The 18,240-nt window shown below is 50.2% G+C and overlaps 5 protein-coding genes across 5 annotated transcripts; 2 read left to right on the top strand and 3 right to left on the bottom strand.

Annotated features, from left to right (window-relative positions):
- Nucleotides 1-669: 669 nt before the first annotated feature.
- Nucleotides 670-2,323, top strand: FTJAE_5633 (isocitrate dehydrogenase; the record flags this gene model as incomplete). The annotated part of the gene is made up of 3 exons (XM_037352161.1): nucleotides 670-1,096; nucleotides 1,287-1,823; nucleotides 1,899-2,323. 3 exons carry the CDS (start codon nucleotides 670-672, stop codon nucleotides 2,321-2,323), a joined length of 1,389 nt encoding a protein of 462 aa, XP_037207126.1.
- Nucleotides 2,324-3,607: 1,284 nt separating this feature from the next.
- On the bottom strand, nucleotides 3,608-4,684 carry FTJAE_5632 (uncharacterized protein; the record flags this gene model as incomplete). The annotated part of the gene is made up of 2 exons (XM_037352160.1): nucleotides 3,608-4,439; nucleotides 4,503-4,684. The coding sequence occupies 2 exons, from the start codon at nucleotides 4,682-4,684 to the stop codon at nucleotides 3,608-3,610; spliced, it is 1,014 nt and encodes a 337-aa protein (XP_037207125.1).
- Nucleotides 4,685-5,440: 756 nt separating this feature from the next.
- Nucleotides 5,441-7,766, bottom strand: FTJAE_5631 (SLY1; the record flags this gene model as incomplete). Its single annotated transcript, XM_037352159.1, has 5 exons — nucleotides 5,441-6,071; nucleotides 6,123-6,966; nucleotides 7,016-7,401; nucleotides 7,454-7,670; nucleotides 7,727-7,766. 5 exons carry the CDS (start codon nucleotides 7,764-7,766, stop codon nucleotides 5,441-5,443), a joined length of 2,118 nt encoding a protein of 705 aa, XP_037207124.1.
- A 2,318-nt stretch (nucleotides 7,767-10,084) lies between these two features.
- Nucleotides 10,085-14,527, top strand: FTJAE_5630 (uncharacterized protein; the record flags this gene model as incomplete). The annotated part of the gene is made up of 2 exons (XM_037352158.1): nucleotides 10,085-11,731; nucleotides 11,783-14,527. The coding sequence occupies 2 exons, from the start codon at nucleotides 10,085-10,087 to the stop codon at nucleotides 14,525-14,527; spliced, it is 4,392 nt and encodes a 1,463-aa protein (XP_037207123.1).
- Nucleotides 14,528-14,860: 333 nt separating this feature from the next.
- FTJAE_5629 (translin) lies at nucleotides 14,861-15,775 on the bottom strand (the record flags this gene model as incomplete). The annotated part of the gene is made up of 4 exons (XM_037352156.1): nucleotides 14,861-15,192; nucleotides 15,248-15,393; nucleotides 15,445-15,541; nucleotides 15,601-15,775. The coding sequence occupies 4 exons, from the start codon at nucleotides 15,773-15,775 to the stop codon at nucleotides 14,861-14,863; spliced, it is 750 nt and encodes a 249-aa protein (XP_037207122.1).
- Between the last annotated feature and the right edge of the window lie 2,465 nt (nucleotides 15,776-18,240).

Genomic DNA, 18,240 nt, shown 5'->3' with positions numbered 1-18,240 from the left:
ATCGATGTCGCCGTGGTCCCGTCAGGACATACATGTCCTAAAACTCACACCCCTCAAGGCCCAGAGCCCAGAGGCAAAAGAAAACACTCAAAACATGAATCGCCTCATAAACCATTTCCCCTCTTCCCATTCCTGCTTACGCGCGCATCTGTAACTAACACCTGACGAAATTCCCCAGCTTCCAATTCGACTAGCGGCGCCTCTTGATCAAATTCACCCCGTCTCATTGGGGGGGAAACCACGCATCCATCACACCTGCCTACCCAACACTTACCCCATATTCTCCTTCCCCCGTCGCATCGTCGGTTTTCCTCTCGGACGCCGCACATCAACCGAAAACCTATCCTCGGTTGAAAGTTTAGAAGGTGCAAAACCACACCCAAAGCACCTTCCTGAACCCGACCTCCGACCTCCACGCTCCACTTCCGACCCCAAACCAACCGCTTGCCCGTCCGTGTTGCAGTTACACCCCGCGCTGGGCACTTGCACTTACAGTTTGTAACGACTAGACTAGCGACTCAAGGAAAGGAAAGTCCCAAGTCGAGCCAAACTTCCGGCGACGATTCCCGAGTCCAGTTCCCGTACCTGGCTGCCTTACCGTACCCAGACCCTTTTTATACCTCTTTTATAAACTCCCAACTTCTTCCTCTTCTTTTTTTTTCGCCCATCATGCCCGCCGCTGTCTTCGCCTCTTCAGTTCAGCGATCTCTTCTCTCGTCTTCGCTGCGCCGTGTCGTTGTTAGTTCATCCGCCATCCGCCCTGTCCGAGCTTCCTTCGGTGCCATCCAAACCATCTCTCCCTTCGCCGTCCGCACAATGGCTTCCCACCATAAGATCAAGGTCAAGAACCCCGTCGTCGAGCTCGACGGTGATGAGATGACCCGCATCATCTGGCAGGTCATCAAGGATAAGCTCATCCTTCCCTACCTCGACATCGACCTCAAGTACTATGATCTTGGTCTTGAGTACCGTGATGAGACCAACGATCAGGTCACCATCGATGCCGCCGAGGCTATCAAGAAGTACTCCGTCGGTGTCAAGTGTGCTACCATCACCCCCGATGAGGCTCGTGTCGAGGAGTTCAAGCTGAAGCAGAGTAAGTTCATTTCCAGTCCGACCCTGTCTTAGTTCGCGTTGCACCTCGATGTTCACCCCGCCAATCGCAACCCCGCATACATGAGGCATGCAGGAAAAGCAACATGAGGGGAAACAAGCAGCAGCAAAAGCGAATGAAACCTGCAGTAGTCAGCTTAACAAAATTGAATTCGGCTAACTTGCATGTCCAGTGTGGCTTTCCCCCAACGGAACCATCCGAAATGCCCTTGGTGGTACCGTCTTCCGTGAGCCCATTGTCATCCCCCGCATTCCCCGTCTTGTTCCTGGATGGAAGAAGCCCATCATCATTGGCCGTCACGCCTTTGGTGACCAGTACCGCGCCAAAGATGCTGTCCTGCCCGGCCCTGGCAAGCTCTCCATGGTTTACACCCCCGAGGGTGGCCAGCCTCAAGAGATTGAGGTCTTCCAGTTCAAGAACGGCGGTGGTGTCGCTCAGACCCAGTACAACACCGACGAGTCTATCACTGGTTTCGCTCACGCTTCCTTCAAGCTGGCTCTTGACAAGGAGCTCCCTCTCTACATGAGCACCAAGAACACCATCCTCAAGAAGTACGATGGTCGATTCAAGGATATCTTCCAGGAGATCTACGAGTCCACCTACAAGAAGGACTTCGAGGCCAAGAAGATCTGGTACGAGCACCGTCTCATTGACGACATGGTCGCCCAGATGATCAAGAGCTCTGGCGGTTACATCATGGCCCTCAAGAGTAAGTCCATCCTCGTGGTTTGAACGCTTGTTCAGGCTCTTTCTACTTGAGACGCATGAAAGCTAACATTTACAGACTACGACGGTGATGTCCAGTCCGACATTGTCGCTCAGGGCTTCGGCTCTCTCGGTCTCATGACCTCCGTTCTCATCACCCCTGATGGCAAGACTTTCGAGTCTGAGGCTGCCCACGGTACTGTCACTCGCCACTACCGTGAGCACCAGAAGGGCAACGAGACCTCGACCAACCCCATTGCCTCCATCTTCGCCTGGACCCGTGGTCTCATCCAGCGTGGCAAGCTCGATGACACCCCCGAGGTTGTTGCCTTTGCCGAGAGCCTCGAGCAGGCTTGCATTGACACTGTCGATATTGACGGTATCATGACTAAGGATCTTGCCCTTGCCACTGGCAAGTCTGAGCGCAAGGACTATGTCACCACCAACGAGTACATGGATGCCGTTGAGCGCCGCCTCAAGCGAACCCTCAAGGAGAAGCTGTAAACACATTGCCATCTGTCGTTTTTCACAGCCTCCCTTTAGCCTCTAATTCCGCTTCCACCTTCCTGGCCTCTTATGCCTCCGCAAAGAGTAGCCGCTATTTCATGAACTCTTAAAGATCGGCGTCGAATATGTTGTCACAACCTGAATAGCATCTCACAGTCTTGAGAACCACAAGAGCGTCACCTCTTGCGATCTCTTGGCCACTCACTTCCTAAGAAGAGAGGAAGTTGGCGTCGTCAAGAGTAATCATGAACCGGAACCTTCTGCATAGACACATGCAGTGGGCTAACGACTTATGAAAAGCATTCCTCCATCGTCATTGTGGTTGGATAGGATGTTGGGTTTTCTGAATATGTAAAAGCAAAGATTTGAGGAGGAGACAGCATGTATCATGCCGCCAAGTATTGGAAAGCAGATGCCATGTAGAAAGCAAGCTTGTTCTTAGCATATAGACAAGATGGGATACCCAGCTTTATAGTTTTCTTCACCTAGATCTTCCCCGGCCATTCGCATTGTGACCACTCGTTCCCCATAGTGCATTCCTCCTAGTCCTCCTTTAGTCGCGGATCAAAGGGTGTTAAGAGTCATAAGATGTGCTCAAATTGAGCTTAAAGCAAATCTATTGGACCTCGAAACATGTCCCTGGACCTCTTCTCACATGTACGATACATCAATGCACAGCTGCTCTTGGTAGATGCCGCTTCAGACGCCTCTTTTTGTCATCCTGCTTGCTGTCAAACCTCGGTAGTTGTCCGTAGCTAGCGTAACCGACACCCAATCTCCAAAATAATTCCCTGTTTCAGAAAAGCAACAATAGCAACCAACTCCCTGTTTCCCTTTTCCCCCGTTCCAAAGAAAACAGATGTGCGTGTTCCTAGCTTCAGCGTCTGTATGCAGCCCCGTGGCGGGGAATGCCTCGGCTTAAGCCCGCACGTGTATATAAAAATGAAAAGGATCGTATAAAAAGGCTGACATCAAAGACTGACAAGTACAGAGGATAAACACACCCGTAGGCCCGGGTTGACCCGATCGAGATGGCCTCGGTTGGCCGGAAGGAAAACCGCGGTTGTCGAGGCATGCTATTCTGATGCCGGGGATTTTCGCATACATACGGATTCTGTCCGTAGGGCTCCGTTATTCGATTTCGATATGTAGTAATACAATTTTGCAAGTTTTGACCATACAGTCGAGAGCGGCTACTCTCGCTCTAACAATAGCACCTTTGATTGCAAGGGTGCGTTGCGTGTCTGGACACAGACGTATCTGATCAGCCCTATGCCGGGCCTATTCAGCAGAAGCTAGAGGCGCCTCCTTATCCTTCTTGGACTTGCGTGCGCTTGGTGTTCCTTCTGCTGCTTCGCTCTTGCGCTTCTTCTTCGTTGGTCTCGTTGATGAGCCACGAGGCTTGTATCCCGTGTCATCTTCTGCGTTTCTCTTGCGCTTGCCCCTCACAGCAGGTGTTGAGGCAAGCTCCTGATCCTCATCCATGCTGGCGTCCACATCACGATCTGCGGCTGCGGCTGAGCGAGCTGCAGCACTGACGCGCTTACCCCTTGTGCTGGCTCTTCCACCGCGCTCACCTCGTGATCCACGCGTCTTACGCCCGCCGGTATGGCCACCTTCAGCATCGTCTGCGTCTCCATGTGCTTCTCCGTCCTGGAGGAAAATCTTGGGGGCATGTTTGCGCAGCCAATTTGTCACACTTGTAGGATTCTTGAGATGAGGATGTGATTGATGGTGGTTGCCAGGATGAGCGCGGGGAGCGAGTGTAGGAAGCATGTTCTCAGGGTCGAGGGCCATGTCGATTTCGTAGATGTAGTTGTCGATGTCATCGGCAGATAAGAAATCGGCAGGATAAGTTTCGCCGTCGACAGCCTTAAGATCGTTTACGATTTGTGGTAATGTCTCCTTGGCGCTGCTGTATGATGAATGAGGCACACTCTTGACGAGGTCCTCAAGCTTCTTCTTGGGTGTGTCTTTATGTAGCTCATGTTCTTCATCCAGGGGATGGACAAGCGCATCGGCTTGGGTTGGAGGCTCGAGGGATACATCGACTTGTTTCTCGGGAGGAATTTGAGGCGAATTGTTGATTTCGAGTAATAGATCCAATAAGCGGCTATTGATAGTAGGTTAGTATCGTGTCTGCTGGTAAATGGTTGATGGACTGGAGATGGCCTACTCGTTCTCAACAGCCAAGCGCTTGACCAATGCAGCAGCCTTGTCTTCTTGCTTGTGCAACTCCTCGCCATCATGCATCTTGTGATCGAAAACGATGCGCATCTTTCTATACTTCTTCTTCCATGATTTGTACCCAGCGCGATGACGAGTGGCGCCCTCTGTCTTAACGGGGGACTCGTCCATTGCGAGGGAGGCTGTGATGGACGCGCGATCGGGCGAGAGATATCGTCAACGAATGAAACGCGCTGGGGGGGGGCGGCTTGCGAATATAATCGAGATACGAAATGATCAATCGCGTGGTGTTTTGTTGATGATACGAGTTGGCGATGTTTGCCGATGCTGAAGGAAACAATGGGACAAGTAGAGAGTGCCAATAAGATTTGATGTTTTGGCGCATTCAGTTCTGTTCAGGGCCAGGCCAGGTCGAACCAAACCAAACCAAACCAGGCTGTGACGGGACCTACGGGTCTCTTCCATTCAGGTGGTGTTGTTCTCACATTAGATCGGTACGTACCTTACAGTAGCTCAGGCACCCTTGGCGGTTAGGTTCAAGGTTGCCCCCAGATCAGCTTCTCCAAGCCCGGTTCTAAAATGTTCCGCTTAACGACTCGGAGAGGTTTAGGGTAGCACGCGACAGTAAAATGCAACTTTGAGGATGTCAGAAGAGGCGTGAGATTGATGAAAGAAGATGATTAAAGCAATGTCTTCTTTTGGCTACTTGCTTCTGTTAGCTACTCGTCCTTATTCTAGCCATCACACATAGATTCAGCAACAATGTCTTCAGTGATTCATGAACACATCCATCAACAGCACACCATCTCACTACTCGACGAGGTGTCTTAGAGTACCTTGCAAGGAATAGTTTGGAGCCAAGTTGCAAGCTTTTATTGTGCCTTTATGATCCGGAAATCTCATTATCTATTCTGTAAAGCCAACGCATCATGGTGACACCTCCTTTCCTAGTGTGTCTAGTTCCTCCTTGATGAACTCGGCAGCATTCATCATCTCTGTGCTGCCATATACAACCCTCTTCTTAGCCCTATCGCCCCCTGTTCGACTCACCCACTCCTGCAAGTTACCATATTCATCAATGCTACCGCCACCAACTGTGAAAACGACAGCTTCACTGAATCCTTGTCTTCTTTGACCAAAGCTAGCTGTCTGTCCGGACACTTGGGAACCAGGCATGCCACCTGGAGTAGCTCCAGCCCCAGACCGCATGGCACTTGGTGCAGGCATGCTGCCTCGGGCATTGGCGGATCTAGGATCGTAGTACTTGTAGTCCTCTGTCTTGGCTATAGCTGAAGAGGAGGCTGACGAAGGATCCATGATCGATTCGACGATCTTCGTAACTGTGAAATCGCGATCGACAGGGAGGAAGTTTTTCACACCGCTGATGAGGCTCTCAAAGTTTGATGACAAACCAGTGGGCACGCCTGATTCTTTGAGGCGGTCGGTGAGACGAGATGACATAGATGAGAAGCGGCCGAAGAGGTCTGAAGTTTGAGCAGGCTGAGCAGTGTTGTTGTTGATGGTAGTGAGTTGTGTCATCTTGGTTGTAGCGCGAACCCTGTCTTGATCAGTATACGCGAGACAAATCAATGCTTTTAAAAAAACTTACTGTCGAACGTAGGGCAGACATGACACATCCGCGCCAGCTTCTGAGAGCGCCTTTCCGAAACCCTCGAATTCTTGTCGGTTCACTTCTTGTTCTGTACTCAAGTACCAGATGATGAACAATCGCAGCTTATCAGCGGGTTCAGAACCCTTGGTACTGTCACTAATAATTTCCATAATCTGAGGTTTGGTCTGCTTCACAACATTCTCCTCCAGTTGGAAATAGTTGTCAAGCTGGCGGTCCTTGATTCCTGTCAACAAAGCCGCCAGGATGTTCATATGCATGTCGAGGATGCCTTTACGTTCTCTCATTTCAGGAAGCAACGTTATCGCCTCCTTGAGATGCTGAGCGCTAGCGCTGGTGTCGGCCTGCAAGTCCTCAAAATTTGTAACACCAGTCCTTTTCGTAATCGCAGCTGTTTCTTCTTTGTACTTGGTCAATTCAGCATCGATATCCTCCGCTACTTGAGGGAAAGGGCTGCCAGCGTTCTTGGCCCAGAAGAAGTCGTTTGTAGTCAAATCGTAACCCTTCTTCGTGGGACCCTTGGCAGGGTTTCCTTCTTCCGCAGGGCTTTCGATGGTGATGCGGTTGAGCTTCATGTTGAGAACATCGTGAACCAGACTTTGATATGTCCAAGAATGAGAAAGCATTGGCACCAAGTCAACGTTTCGATCGAGAAGAATGAGTACGGGTCGGGAAGAGTGAGTATTGGATGAAGCGTTCGTTCGCGGTCCAGAGAAGAGGTTGTCCTTTGAGTTGAGGATATGATCTCGGAGTTTTCGGTCGAGTCGCGCGGCGACCATATCTGCAGGACCGTTCTTGGGGCATCGGATAATAGGAATGACTCCTGTAAGATTTATTAGCATGTCGAGTTGAACACATAATGTCTGGCATACCCATAGTAGCAATCACACTGAATAGACCGCTAACGATTTTATCCACTACGCGATCAAGCTCCTCGTCGCTGGTGTTTGCACTGTTCAATGCCCAATATGTATGCTCTTTTTGCATGCCCAGACTGAATAGATCTGGTTCAGCGACAATGAAATTTAAATATTGGTCAAAAAGCTGAGCAATGTGTTCGGATGTTCCAGCAGCAGCAGTTTGTGTAGCGAACTCCTCGAGTAGGACACGAGGGAGGGAGGATAGGAAGTTGATGTAAGCGGGAGTGTAAAGCCCCTTCTGCAAGTCGGATGTGATGGCTTGGAGGTTTTGCGCATTCGGTTCGAGGAGGTAGATGACTGGGACATCGGGGATAGGGTGCCTTGCGCCGCCAATGTGCCTGCGCAGCTCATGTTAAACATTGTATATCTTCGTGAGGCTCGTCGACTTACATGTGCATGGTTACGCCCATTGACCGCAAGTCGCTGACGCGCATAACACTGCTGATAACATCCCGACCGAGATCATCAAAGACCAGTACCTTCCAGATAGGGTTGCCATCTGCATCGAGGATAGGCGCAACAGGAGCGAGTAAACCATTGGCATGGGCTTCGTCAGTCTCGGAGGATTCGACACTCTCGTTCAAGTTGAGGATTTTCTTTAGCGACGCTGGGAAAAAATCAGTCAAAGAACGAGGGGCGCACTGAGTATTGAGCATCGCAAACCTATTTGGCGATCGCGCAGAGAGTTTCCCTTGGTTGCCATACTGGCAGATGACGTCGGGACGTCGAGAGCTTTAGGTGGTGGGTGATAGTGGGATGTAATTCAGGAGAATGGCCAGGTCGCTTGTTCACAGAGGGCTCGACTGTAGGAGGCAACGTAAGTCGAAACAAGTTATTGTAGCCTTAGAGAGAGGATCCTAGGTATAGAACTTCAAACCAATCTTCAAGTCAAGAAAACGTATCAATTAGGTTGATGGCAGCTTGAGGCCACGATCCAATACTACGGTTGCTGGAAAGCTTCCCCGATGGCGCGCAAGCTGGAAGCACGGACCGATTCAAGCGCCGATACGATTGGACATGGAAAGTGCCACGGTGCTGGGCCCGCTGATTTCTCAAAGGGGCACTTGCCAGTTCAGTTGCCCACCGTCATGATCGTGTTTGTGCCTGAAATATGGGGCCACATCATAGACAAACACGTCCAGGTCCGTTCTCTGAGCTCCATGCGAAATCGCCAGGGACTTCTCTTCATTCTCTTCGATCCGACGACACTTCATCAACCACCATCAACCATCGCGACAAACGCTGACTGGCGTTCAGCAGGTCAAACGCGTTTATATATAAGCTGCGCTTGGTATTTTAATTCCCATCTTTGTGCTCATCCTTCGGATCTGCGCCCGCGTCAGTCGCCTTGTCCTGGCGAACAACGGGTCAACCTTGTGCTGCTCTCTTTGCCTCTCCGACAGGTCACACCTCCGTTCGATAATGCTGTAAACACCACGCGACTTGCTCAATATACAGATGGCAATAGAGTTGCTCCGCATCTTTTGGTAGGAAGACGGACAGATTTACTGCACTGACGGAGCCTTATCTGAATCTAAGGGTATGCCCAAACTTGACCCCATTCCCTTTTCTACCCTGCACCAATCAACCACTTTACCTCTGTCGCGTCATTCTGCATGGCTCGGTCATACTGCCCACCATCATGAACCAAAGCAGCAGCATTGTATCTGTGATTTCTCTATAACAATGGAACCAACCACCACTTGGACTCTCTGCAGCATTTAAATTGCGAGATGAAGAGATGGTTACCGTCGTGGAGACTTGCTTGGAGATAAAAGCTCCTCAGCATCGTCTTCTAGGGGCGAAGCGCTGTGGCGGCTGGGTAACCCAGAGAGGTCCAGGTGACGAAAACCAGGCATCTACGATCTGGCCAGTTTGCAGGCGAACGCGCACCTAAAAAAGCTGCGGCACGAGTATTTGATGATATAAAGAGCATTCATTCATTCATTCAGAGTCAAAGTCAAAAAGGGCGTCATGGCTGTTGATCATCGTCTTTGCGACGTTGCAGGCGCCTGTCTTTTCAGGCGCTTGCTTGGGTACAGGGGCTGGAAATAACGCTGTCTTCAGCTCCAACTTCTGCTCAGCGGCACCCCAAGACAGCAACATCACAGGGACTACGCTACACTAAAATGCGGGTGCACACGCATCTAAAGGAAACAGTGGCTCCACCACCAAAGTCATTCCAGAATGCCACTACCTACTACCTATTTTCCAACAAAGCAATCTGAATTGCTTCAGAGATCACATTATTTCGACAAAGCCAATTTTTTTTTTAATAACTTTGGTTCGAGTTTATCATTCTCGATTTTTCCCCCTCGAGTTTCTTTGTCGACGAGCCTGTCGCACTCAATTCTTGTCCAACCTTTGATCAACCAGCCATACATACACCCTTTTGCTAAACCACCTAACGGCCTCTTAATGGAAGATGGATGGATGCTCTTTATCAACGCTCTCTACGCCTTAATCCTGCAGAAAACTCACGAGAATCCTCTTATACTATTTTCACATCACTTACTTCACTACTGACCTTCTAGTTCTTGTTGCAGACTTTGCTGATGGTTGTTTTTGCGTTCTCTAGACTTTCAGATTCATTCACCTTGTCCCTTTCTCCAAGACTTCGACCCTTGTCAGTCCGTCCGTTTATCGACTAGCGTATTTCTATGGTGGGCCACCTGCATATGCGATAGCCGAAAGCCTCTCCCTAACAGCAAGACACTTGCATAAAGTCACTTGCCAGGTTAATTTCCATATGTCAGTACATTATTTCTCGCTTTTCAGATAAGGCTACGTCAACCCCCAGCCACACCCTCGCTCTGTTGCACGAGGCTCAACTGACTGCCCTTACTCATTTCCTTCATCACGTCCTTCGCGTTTACACACTCGCACCCCATCTTAAGGTAGCAATGATTGCTAATACCATGCAATAGCTCTTAAAGCTGTTCAGGATAATTGACCCTTGGTCTCTGTGGTCGTATTGCTGTTGTAGCAGCTGCCTCTTCTAAACACAGCATCTATCACAAGATGCAGTCTTGGTCAAACAATGGCCAAAGCGGCGCCGATGAGACACAGCATCAATGGCACAATAACTATGCCTTTGCAGGCCAAAACGGCCAATTTGACCCTCATCAGCCTTGGTCACAGCCTGTGAGTGAGCAGGCAGCTTACTCGCAACTTAATCCTCAAGAGGCTTCCCCATCAAACTTTTTCGACTCTGATCAAAGTCACCCCTTCCTCTCAAGCACTCTGCATGGCTCTCAACAGGACCAAGCAAGCTACCACCCAAGCCATGACTCTCTCTCCATGAACCAACAATATCCACAACAGTCACAAGATGTAATGGACACAGATTTCAGTGGAATTCACCCTGATATTTACGGTCAACACAGCAAAATGAACCTGGATAACGCCATGGCTGGCATTGGACAACTATCAAGTCATTCTACCAATTTCCCATATTCTATGGCGCCACAAAATGAGTCATCCTTCGAACCTTCTATCCAGCAGTTTTCTCAGCAGCATGTAATGCCACAAACAAGTAGGCAGCAGAGCCATACACCAGTGCAGCAGTTTGACGGCATCCCGTCTACTTATACCCCAGGTCATAACTTCAGTCGACCGCCCCAGCCATCCCCGGTCCAGAATCAGCAACAGTACAACCAAGCTGCTTTTTCACCTCCAGTCAACGGCCAGACGCCTCAACCACGACCGACTGAACAACTGAACTTCCAACATAGCCATCCGCAAGCACGACAGCAACCTCAGCCTCAACAGCAACCTCCTAAGCCTCAACAGCAGATGCAACAAAACCAACCGCAACAACCACCACCACCACCACCACAGCCTCAGTTTACCCCTAAGCAACCTGTGGCCTATCCCACGACCTCGCAGCCTCTGCCTGGTCAGAACTTCCAGCAGCCGATACATCATCAGCAGCCACCTCACTTCATCAATAACGCCACATCACCACCCACAGCCAACACGCAATACATTCTGTCACAACCAAGCACGAATCAAGACACCCCCGGGACCCTTCAACCCGTGACGAACGAACCGCCTCCCAAGAAGAGGAAGCGGGCAGTGAAGACTGAAGTCAACACTCCTACCCCCACTCCAGAGCCCACTACAGCATATGTCGACTCGCCTGTTGGGTCTCCTGCTGTGAAAAAGATTGATGATCTCGATGGCCTCTCAGCTCCGACTCCCACGCCCGAAGAAGCCCAGTTAATCTACCAGTTCAATAAGCGCACCAAGGCCGCCCAAGCCAAATTTCCTGCTATCAAAGGGCTTCCTCATTTGGTTCATGAGGGAACAATTAAGCTTCCCGCACCTAAGAGCTATGATAAGCTTGCCCCTCTTGTAGCACTGCCACCCCGTAGCGGAAGGCAGATGGTCCCCGAACTTGGTTACAGTCTTCCTTGTGAAGTCCAGGGGCGTTTCACCAGCCAATACCGCCCCTCTCCAGATAAAGGCGGGCTTGACGAGAGGCGCATGGAGGCCAAGATGCTTTTGGATGACTTTGATCGTTCCATGAAGGGCTTAGGCAAACGGCGTCCCAAATACACGGAGTACCCGCATGCTTTCAAAGAGCAACTTAAATCTGATGAGGCCTCGAAGAACAAAGCTGAGAAAAAGGCAAAAAAAGAGCTTGAGGAAGAGCGTGGTAAACCCGTAAGTTATTCGGTACAGTCTTTCGTAGGTTCTATGTCTAACCATGTCCAGATCCGCGCAGCTACCCGCCCAGCCGACCCTGCTGAAGCTGCTGCCTGGGATGCCATCGGGATGGTGCACATCGAGCAGTCTGTTGCGCGTACCAATGCCCTAATTGCATCCCGCGTTCAACAAGCAGGCGAGTATTTCATCAAACTTCGCAGCGAAATGAACCGTGCCAAGCAGGAACTCGATCAAGCTATCAAGGAAAAGAAGCCGGAAGATGTGATTGCAAAGGTTCGACAGGACTTTGAACAAAAGAAAGAAATACTCTACCGAGCTTTGGATGCCGCTATCGAGCATGCAGATGATGCGGTATTGGACAACCTCGGCGGCCACCAAAAGCTAGTTTTAAGTTTGGTGAATGCGCTGATCATGTGTATCAAAGCGAGTGACTTCTCGGGGAAACTCCCCAAGATTGTCCTTGAGATGTTTACACATTTTCCTATGACGAAAAAGATCGCTGAGACAACAAACTTTGAATCAGTGAGGAAACGGTTTGCCGATAAGGGAGACTCGGAGGTCAAAGAGCTTGTATCAGAGATAACAGTCAAAGTCAAGAAGCTCAAGGCCAGTGAGCCCGAAAGCACAGGCTATCAAGGCACTTCTGCGTCAAGCAGAGCGAAGGCTAAACCGGGGACGGAGCCTTCAGCCAAGCGTGGACGAGACGAGGAGGCTGAAACAAGGACGGTTAAAAAGATTGCAGTAGAATCTAGCGGCAATGCTCTTAGCAGGAAACTTGCCCAGCCCAAGATTCAACTTCAATCAGCATCCAAAACCAGTGCAGCAAAGGCAGCAGCAGCATCTATTCTGCCTGGCAAACCCAGACCAGTAGCCAAACCTGCACCGAAGCCTGAAACCAAAGCAGACGTGAAGGTCATAAGTGACGACAAGATAAAAGCCGAAGCGAAGCCATCACGAACTGAGACGAAACCACCGGCACCTCGAAATGGGTCTACAACCGCTCCGACCTCAAGCTCAGCGAGCGCCTTGTCCGGTATTGCTTCGTTACTGGACTCAATCAATGCACCAAAAGCCGAGGCTCCTGTTGCACCGAAGGAGACAAATGGGTCTGAAACCTCGGAATCGCCTGAAGAGAAGGCCAAGCGTCTCCGAAAAGAAGCTCGCCGCAAGCTTCGAGTCAGCTGGAAGCCTGAAACCGAGCTTGTTCAGATTAGGGTCTTCCAGAAGGAAGAAGCCGAGGACGAAGGACGAGAGTCGAACATGACCCGAGATGCCGCTGACGATCGATCTGAAGGAATGGTACTCAAACAGCGTGCGAACCAAAAGGAAGAAGAGGATGATGAAGACGTTCCTTATCAACCTTGGATGGGACCAGTCGCGATCGACTTCTCTAGGCTGCCAACAGACGTCCGAAATAAGAACTTCGTTACTCGAGGCGGAAATGTCACCTTTACAACAGACGAACAGCAGCGCATTGCGGATAGGGAGCAACGGGAGCTCATGGCTATCTATGCCGACCCTGATGACATCCCACCCTCACCCAAGTCACCGATACTCGAGGCTTCTGGAACTGATCAACAGAAGGCACAATATCTGCCTGATGATTCAAAGTTCCAAGAGATCCAGCATCGATGGCGTGATGAGCAGCAAATGGGACCTGACGGAGCACTCTACACGGCCTTACAACGCATCGAGGCGAAGAATAATCCAGCGACTCGTCTCGATTCGATTCTGGGCAACCTCCGAGGCGTCTCTTCGGTGGCTCGCACATCCCCTCAACATGCTTCTCAATCACAGCCCCATCCGGCCCTAGCTAATGATACTCTACCTCTTATCGCTGGCCGTGCCGTGTTGGATCAGGTCATTGCCCTGCTCAAATCCGACAAGGTCAAGAGCTGGCGAGACTTGAACCCAGTCATGAACGATGTCTGGCGTGCTTTCCATTACTCCGACATGCCTACTCGCCTTTGCGGAGGTGCCATTGAAGGTGTGGCCAAGTCTCTCTCAGGCATGCCATTTCCCAGCAACTCGCCTCCAGAATGGATTCTTCATGATCAAGAGAAGGTCCGCGAGTGGCAAATGGGGCACAACAAAGAACTGGTATCCCGACAAAAAAGAGCAGACGAAGAACGTGCGCGCGCAGAAGCAGAGGCCAACGCCTTGCAAGCAGCAGCTGTCGGTGCTTCGTCTGGCCAAGCCCCAGCCAATCCTCAGGACTGGGCGGCCTATTATGCTCAGCAACAACAGGCTTATGCGCCTTACATGGCTTTGTTGCAGCAAATGCAGCCTCAGCCACAGACGACGACTGCACCTGCGCAGCAGCAGCAGCCCCAGATTCCCGATACCCAGCTCCAGTCTATCCTGGCCGCTATCAACCAGCCGCTGCAGGCTTCAGGCCAAGCCTCGACCGCGACCCCCAACGCTGCTTCATATCTCAACCCCAACGATCCATCATATCAGCAGTACATGATGCTCACCCAAATGGCACAAGGGCAGCAAGTCCCGCCTCCGCCTCCACCACCCGCAGCGGAACGAGAATGGGATAGAGACAGAGGATACAGCCGAGATAGAGACCAAGACCGAGGTTGGGACCGTGAACGGACGTATGACCGCGAACGTGATGATCATCACGGTGGTAGAGGAGACCGGGATGGAAAAGACGGAAGGAAAAAGAAGCCTACTCTGCCGCCACACAAGCCTGCTAACAAAGCACTCATTGGCACCAAGCCTTGTACTTTCTGGCAGCAGGGCAAGTGTGCTAGAGGAGACAAGTGTACATTTCGACACGACTAACGATGAGCTATATAAAGCTTGTTTACTATATTGAACTTGGCTTGGAGTTTTTAAGAAGTGGGATATATCATGGTGTATTATTAATGTAACCAAAAAATCAGCATCAGCCAAGGCCAATCGGGGGTCAAGACATTTGAATTTCCTACAGCATGTACCCGAGGGCGTGATATGCGCCACTACAAGGAAATAAAAACATTTCATATTTCACGTCGTTTGCATAACTGTGATTACAATCTCATCTGTATATGGACGAGCCCGATAACTGCGGCCAATTTTAATCATTGATTTATGTTCTCAACTTTTAGATTTCGGATATTCAACTATATCGATAACCTACTCGACAGCAGCCATCTCTGTGTCACCCTCTCCAGCCCTTTTGACCAGTCCACGCAGGCTCAGATCATAGACAACATCCTCGACTCTCTTGACGTCATACTTGACAGCATCAGCTCGCTTGCGGAGAATGTCGTTCTTGAGGTTGAGAAGCTGGAACCCGGCGAAGAGATCCTTGATGAACCCGCTAATAACGAGAGGAAGCTCAAAGTCTCCGAGGGTGACAGCGTTGGGAGCAAGACGAGCAAGCTCGTTGGTGAGGTCCGTCAGAGATAGGAGATACTCCTCGATGGTAAAGTGGAAGGCATCTCGGTCCTTGAGGTTTGTGGGGACTGGGGGCACGTTAGCGTTAAGGTTTCTAGTTAAGTTTGGAGATGGCTCGCGGACCTTGGAAGACCTCGCCAACTTGCTCGAGAGTGAGAAGGCGACCGAGTGAAGCAGGCTGGGCGTCAGAGCCTAGACCGCCGAGCCAGGCAGTGTAGACAGCGGTGCCGATGGCATTTTGAACGGTTCTCGCCCACTTGCTGTTGTATCTATCGCCGAATCAGATTTTGACGCTCGTTGACATGGCTGGGAGAACGTACTTGTAGTATGGGTGCTTGCTAGCTACCTCATTCAGCTCCTTCACAATAGTGACCTCTTCCTTGATAGCATCCTCAACCTGTGATACAAGCGCTGGGTCTGCATTTTCTTTAATCAGCTTTGCGCATTCCAAGCTGGGACACGAAGAAAAAACTGACAGCGAGCGCGGGGTGTAGAGTGGACGCGAGAGAGAAGACCTTGAGCAGTGGCAACGGCGCGCTCGAGACGCTGGATAATCTGGGTGAGGTTATCACGAACGGCGGTCTCTTCATCGAGCTTCTCCTGGAGGTGGGAGAAGATGGAGGGATCGAGCAGAGGAGTGTCGGAGGACATGATGGCGGTTTGATGGAGGGTGAATGAGGCTCTGCGGGTGAGGCTCTGGAGAAGATGGAGGTTGGAGCTACGCTAGTCGTTTGTTTATTCAGATGACGGGCGATGGGTATTTGCCTAGCACGAGGTTGCGATTATCACGAAAGGAATCTACAGCGAAGAAATGGAGGTGTCAAGGCATGTTTACTTGGACTAGGTACAATAAATTTGATTTCAGTCACCGACATCACAGATCACAAGACAACAAGATCACGAAGATGGAGAGTTCTTCCTCACTGCCCAGGCAAGCCCGAGCAAGCAACGAAAAACATGGAGCTCAAAAAGTGCATTCGCGTCACCTGGAGACAGTGTAATACCAGGGACACTGTGGGTGGAATCATGTGCAAGCACAGAGGAGACCACCCGAGTTTCAAAAATAGGAATAATCACGATTGATGTCCTTAGACATCTTTCAGAGATTAAACTGAAAAGAACAGATACTACACTTGATCTAAGCCAAAAGGCAAAGAGAGCTAAGGAGAAAAGAAGAAAGGAAAAGCGTAGCTTGGAGGGGCAGGGCGAGATTATATACTGGATCTGAAGGCGGTGAGAGGCAGAGTGATCTGGAGAGTGGCAGAATTTGGGCCAATGAAAAAACGGGACTTCAGCAGGCTGAGGGTGCTGCCTGTTGATTCACAGTGGGTAGGAGCGCTCCACTGAGGAAGAGAGCGCAGAGAAAAAAGCTTCATGTGAAGGCCTGAGGCTGCATATGCTTTGCGGATTGATGCCTCAGAAGCGAATTGCATGGTGACACCAGAAGAAGGTTTCTGTGAAGCTGAGACAGCCGCTTATCTACGTGTATTGGCGTACACAAACGTGAGCAAGCGCTTTCGAAGTATAATCATTGCAAGCCACCTCAGAATAGAAGTACCTATGAAGAGCAGAGATAAAAACCAAAAGTTTGACAATGAAGTATCGCATTTCACGACCTCGTTCTCCCAACAAGAATCCACAAATGTCGCCTCATATCGAACCCAATTTTCTAACCAAGGCGAAGCTCATTCCGTCGATGCGAACTTCACCTCTAGAGATGTTGCCCCCTGATGCAGCTTGCTTGCCCAAAGCTTCGAGCTATGCTTCCTCCACGCCAACCAAGATTCACATCCTGACCACTAAAGACGACTTTCAAGTTCACGATATGCAGCCTTGACAAAGGTCTAAATGTACTCCGAGTTCCAATGCTCGCCAAGCTTCAACGCCGATTGTTGGTGGTGCTTATGGAATGCCCATGGTGTGTTGCGCCGTTTCGAGAACTTCTCATGAGAAAACCGGCCAGTCCGATACATGCATTCTCAGCTTTCCCAATAGCCTCTGAGATCAAATACTATCTGCTATACATACTCCTCAGGGAGCAAGAAAACGCCGGACCTTGCTTTTGGGTGTTAAAATAAACTGAGCAAAGAGTCCCCTAAGCTTAGGCTAGATTTACCTAATTATCTCCATCACTTAGGGTTGAATGGCAGTCCTGAGTTTTCTTTCCTCCCCTAGATACTTCATGCGTTCTCGAAACGGATGGTCTGAAGACTCCCGATGCGGCCCGAAGGTGGGTTTCTGGCCTGAGACACCGTTAGCTCTAAAAGTGATCAACCAACGCATTCCAATATTTGGACGGCATCATTGGCGTTTGCCCTCAGCTAATGGTCTAGCTTTGACGAAAGCATGAATCCCTCCCCCGTAAGATATAGACGAGCAACGCCCAACCCCTTGCCAAGAAAATGTCAAGCACTGAAGGACCAACAGGCGAAGCGTTGGTCGAGTGATGGTCTCGTTCAAGCTGGAAGACACCAAGTGGTCGACTAACAAGTCAAAGCTTGGGCAATATTCGACCAGAGAAACGCAAGGAGAGGCGCAACGACCAACGGTTTTGCTTGTGAGCACCTCATGTAAGGAATGAAAGACACGAGGTCAAGATTGGTTCACATGTTCGCACAACCTTCGATGCAACCTGTGGAACTTACTTCGCTAGAAGTCATTACCTTTTGATAAGGGATGCAAATTTGCCAGCGTAAATCCCACTGTATGTGAATGCCTAAATGTTTGTCTGTAGTATAGGCTTCTCCCGCGCTTCTAGAAGCAATGGTTCACCAGTTCGATGGCTGAGGGTTGTCAACACCTTAAGCTCCGTGCTTCCTGATATGGCAAATGATATTCAGCATGAAGAAAGAGAAACACCCCTTTCAGAAATTAAAGCGCTGTTTGGGAAGGAGTAATACCAGGACCCGCTCTGTCGGAACGGTTGGGAAGGATCGTGGTGCTGCTGGTTGGTGGTACCTGCCATGAACAATATGAAGTGGCTTAGTATTGTTCTTCAGCGCCCAGCTCCAGAATGGGAACGTGAAGAATAGCCACAACTCCCAAAACCAACATGCTCACAATTGAAGCTGTGATATATGACTGATATCTTGAAGTTGATGTCATAATATAATATC

The sequence above is a fragment of the Fusarium tjaetaba genome (genome assembly GCF_013396195.1).
Source record: "Fusarium tjaetaba strain NRRL 66243 chromosome Unknown NRRL66243_c0000109, whole genome shotgun sequence".
Classification (NCBI taxonomy): domain Eukaryota; kingdom Fungi; phylum Ascomycota; class Sordariomycetes; order Hypocreales; family Nectriaceae; genus Fusarium; species Fusarium tjaetaba.
Note: the sequence above shows the minus strand (reverse complement) of the source record. Positions and strands in the feature narration are given on the sequence as shown.